Source organism: Oratosquilla oratoria, chromosome 41 (assembly GCF_046742065.1).
Source record: "Oratosquilla oratoria isolate Oo_2021 chromosome 41, ASM4674206v1, whole genome shotgun sequence".
NCBI lineage: Eukaryota > Metazoa > Arthropoda > Malacostraca > Stomatopoda > Squillidae > Oratosquilla > Oratosquilla oratoria.
Genome location: NC_134817.1, coordinates 33,808,691 through 33,811,190, shown reverse-complemented (window position 1 = coordinate 33,811,190; position 2,500 = coordinate 33,808,691). Strand labels below are relative to the sequence as shown.

The 2,500-nt window shown below is 43.6% G+C and overlaps 1 protein-coding gene across 1 annotated transcript in view; it reads right to left on the bottom strand.

Moving 5' to 3' along the window:
• Window positions 1-2,500, bottom strand: part of LOC143021211 (uncharacterized) — a 130,148-nt gene that overhangs the window by 127,631 nt on the left and 17 nt on the right. The window contains exon 1 of the mRNA XM_076178565.1: window positions 1,850-2,500. This exon is cut by the window's right edge and continues 17 nt beyond it. Within this exon, the coding sequence (XP_076034680.1) occupies window positions 1,850-1,882 (33 nt within the window). The 5' untranslated portion in view covers window positions 1,883-2,500. The remainder of the gene's footprint in view (window positions 1-1,849) is intronic.

Below are 2,500 nucleotides of genomic sequence, written 5' to 3'. Positions count from 1 at the left end.
TTCATCTCCTCCTCCTCCTCCTCCTCCTCCTTCTCCACCCCCTCCTCCGCTACATCGTGGACCTCTTTATCCTTTCTCTTCTTTTTATCCTCCTCCTTTCCCTTTTCTTCGTTGTTTTGTTTTTCGATATCCTTATTTTCTTTTTCTCAGTTTTTATACTTCCGTCTCTCTTTCTCTCTCACTCTCTCTCTCACTCTCTTTCTCTCTCTCTCTCTCTCTCTCTCTCTCTCTCTCTCTCTCTCTCTCGGTGTCTCTGTCTCTATCTTTCTCTGTCTATCTCTTTCTCTTCTCTCTCACTCACTCTCTCTCTCTCTCTCTCTCTCTCTCTCTCTCTCTCTCTCTCTCTTTCCCCTCTCTCTCTTTCTCTCTTTCCCTCCCCTCTCTCTTTCTCTCTTTACCTCCCCTCCCCCTCTCTCTCTTTCTCTCTTTCCCTCTCCTCCCCCTCTCTCTCCTTCTTTCTCTATTTCTATTTTTCTCCCCTCCTCTCTCTCTCTCTCTCTCTCTCTCTCTCTCTCTCTCTCTCTCTCTCTCTCTCTCTCTCTCTCTCTTTCTCTCTTTCTATTTTTCACTCTGTCTCCCTTTATGGGGTATTGACCGCATGTTATATGCGCAGTCAATAAATTACTGAACTTTTGTGGCGTCCCTACGGACCAGAGGCACTCAGTTACCTTCTATGAATGGAGACTCATCTCAAAGAAAGAGAAAGAAAAAGAGAGAGAGAGAGTGAAGAATGTTGATCTCTTTTCATTCACTTCTACTTTTCCTTAAATATTTCCTTATAAAATATCTGCTTAAATCTCTCCTTTAAATATCTTCTTTAAAATATTTCCGTAAAAAATCTCTCCTTAAATATCTTCTTAAAAAATATCCTTAAGAAATATTTGCTTAAAAACATCTCCCTAAATCTCACCTTAAAAAATACCTCCTTAAACCTCTCTTTAAAAAAAATCCTTAAATATCTCCTTAAAAATATCTCTCTCTTAATCTCCCTTTAAAAAATATATTTCCTTAAATATCTCCAGAAAATCTCTCCTTAAATTTCTCCTTAAACATATTCTGAATTTTTTCTCCTTAAATCTGTCCTTTAAAAATCTTTCCTTAAAAAATCCTTCCTTGAATCTATCTTTAAACATTAACATTTCCTGAATTTTTTCTCCTTTAAATATATGTCCTTTAAAGATATTTCCTTAAAAAATCTCTCCTTAAATCTGTCCTTTAAAAATCTTTCCTTAAAAAATCGTTTCTTAAATCTCTCCTTAAACATTTCCTTAATTTTTTCTCCTTAAAAAGATGTCCTTTAAAAATATTTCCTTAAAAAATCTCTCCTTAAATCTCTATTATCCCGCCTTATGACGCCACATATTCGTTGCAATATTGTCCCCAAAGATGGAGATGCTGTTTATTGTTAAAAAAAAAAAAAAAAAAAAATCTCTCTCTCTCTCTCTCTCTCTCTCTCTCTCTCTCTCTCTCTCTCTCTCTCTCTCTCTCTCTCTCTCTCTCTCTCTCTCTCTTTTTTCCCTCTCGCTCTTTGTCTATCTACAGTTTCTTCTCTCCCTCTCCCTCTTTGTTTATCTACAGTTTCTTTCTCCATCACTATCTCTTTACACCATCTGTCTTCCTCTTCAATTCTATATATCTCTTTTCCTCTCTCACTCTCTTTAATCACACTTTTTACTCTTCCCCCCCCCCGTCTGCGTCCCTCTCTCTCCCCCTCTCTACCTCTCTCTCCCTCCCTCTCTCTCCCTGCCTTGGGCCTTCGCTGAAGGCTTTGTCAAACTTCCAAAAGATTTGCAAAGATTTTTGGGCTTAATATTTAACCACTGTTTGCCTTGTCATCTTGTATACTCACCCCAGTGAAGGCCACAGCTCGGGCAGGCTCCATAGTACCCAGGGTGCGGGTTGCGGGTGAGTGTGGGTACCCCACTCACGAGCGGGTCTCGATGTGGGTTGCCCCCTGTGCGTAGCGCGGGCTCACGGATACCAGAGGTCGGGTGTGTGTGTGTGGGGGGGGGCGTTTGTTACGCTTGTTACGCCAGCGGGTAGGGCGTAACGCAAAATGGAGCGTAACACGGCAAGATCAAGGGAGTTACTGCTGGAAGAGAACGTAACACGCGAAGAGGTCCTGATCTGAAGATTTCGTGACAAGAATCTCCCGAGGGAGACGACATCGATGTCGAGGGTCACTTCGTGGGAAGGTCGACCTCCAAGGTCGTCGGGTCGTGACCTGTGGCCTCCCCAAGGTCGAGAGGTCACCGGAAGACCACGTACTGTTCGTACGTGACGATGACCGACACGTAGCACGTGCACGTAACGAAGTTCAACACGTCACGTGAACTACCAAAGTCTGGGAGCGATCTGACACGTCACATGGCGATCAAGTCACGTGGTCAGCAAGCATCCTTCGTTCTGACACGACCGCGTGACGTCACACGGCGTGGCCGTGACACGCAGAGGACGAGAGAGAGTGAGGCCGGGAGTAGCCAGGAGGTCTCCGCGCAGG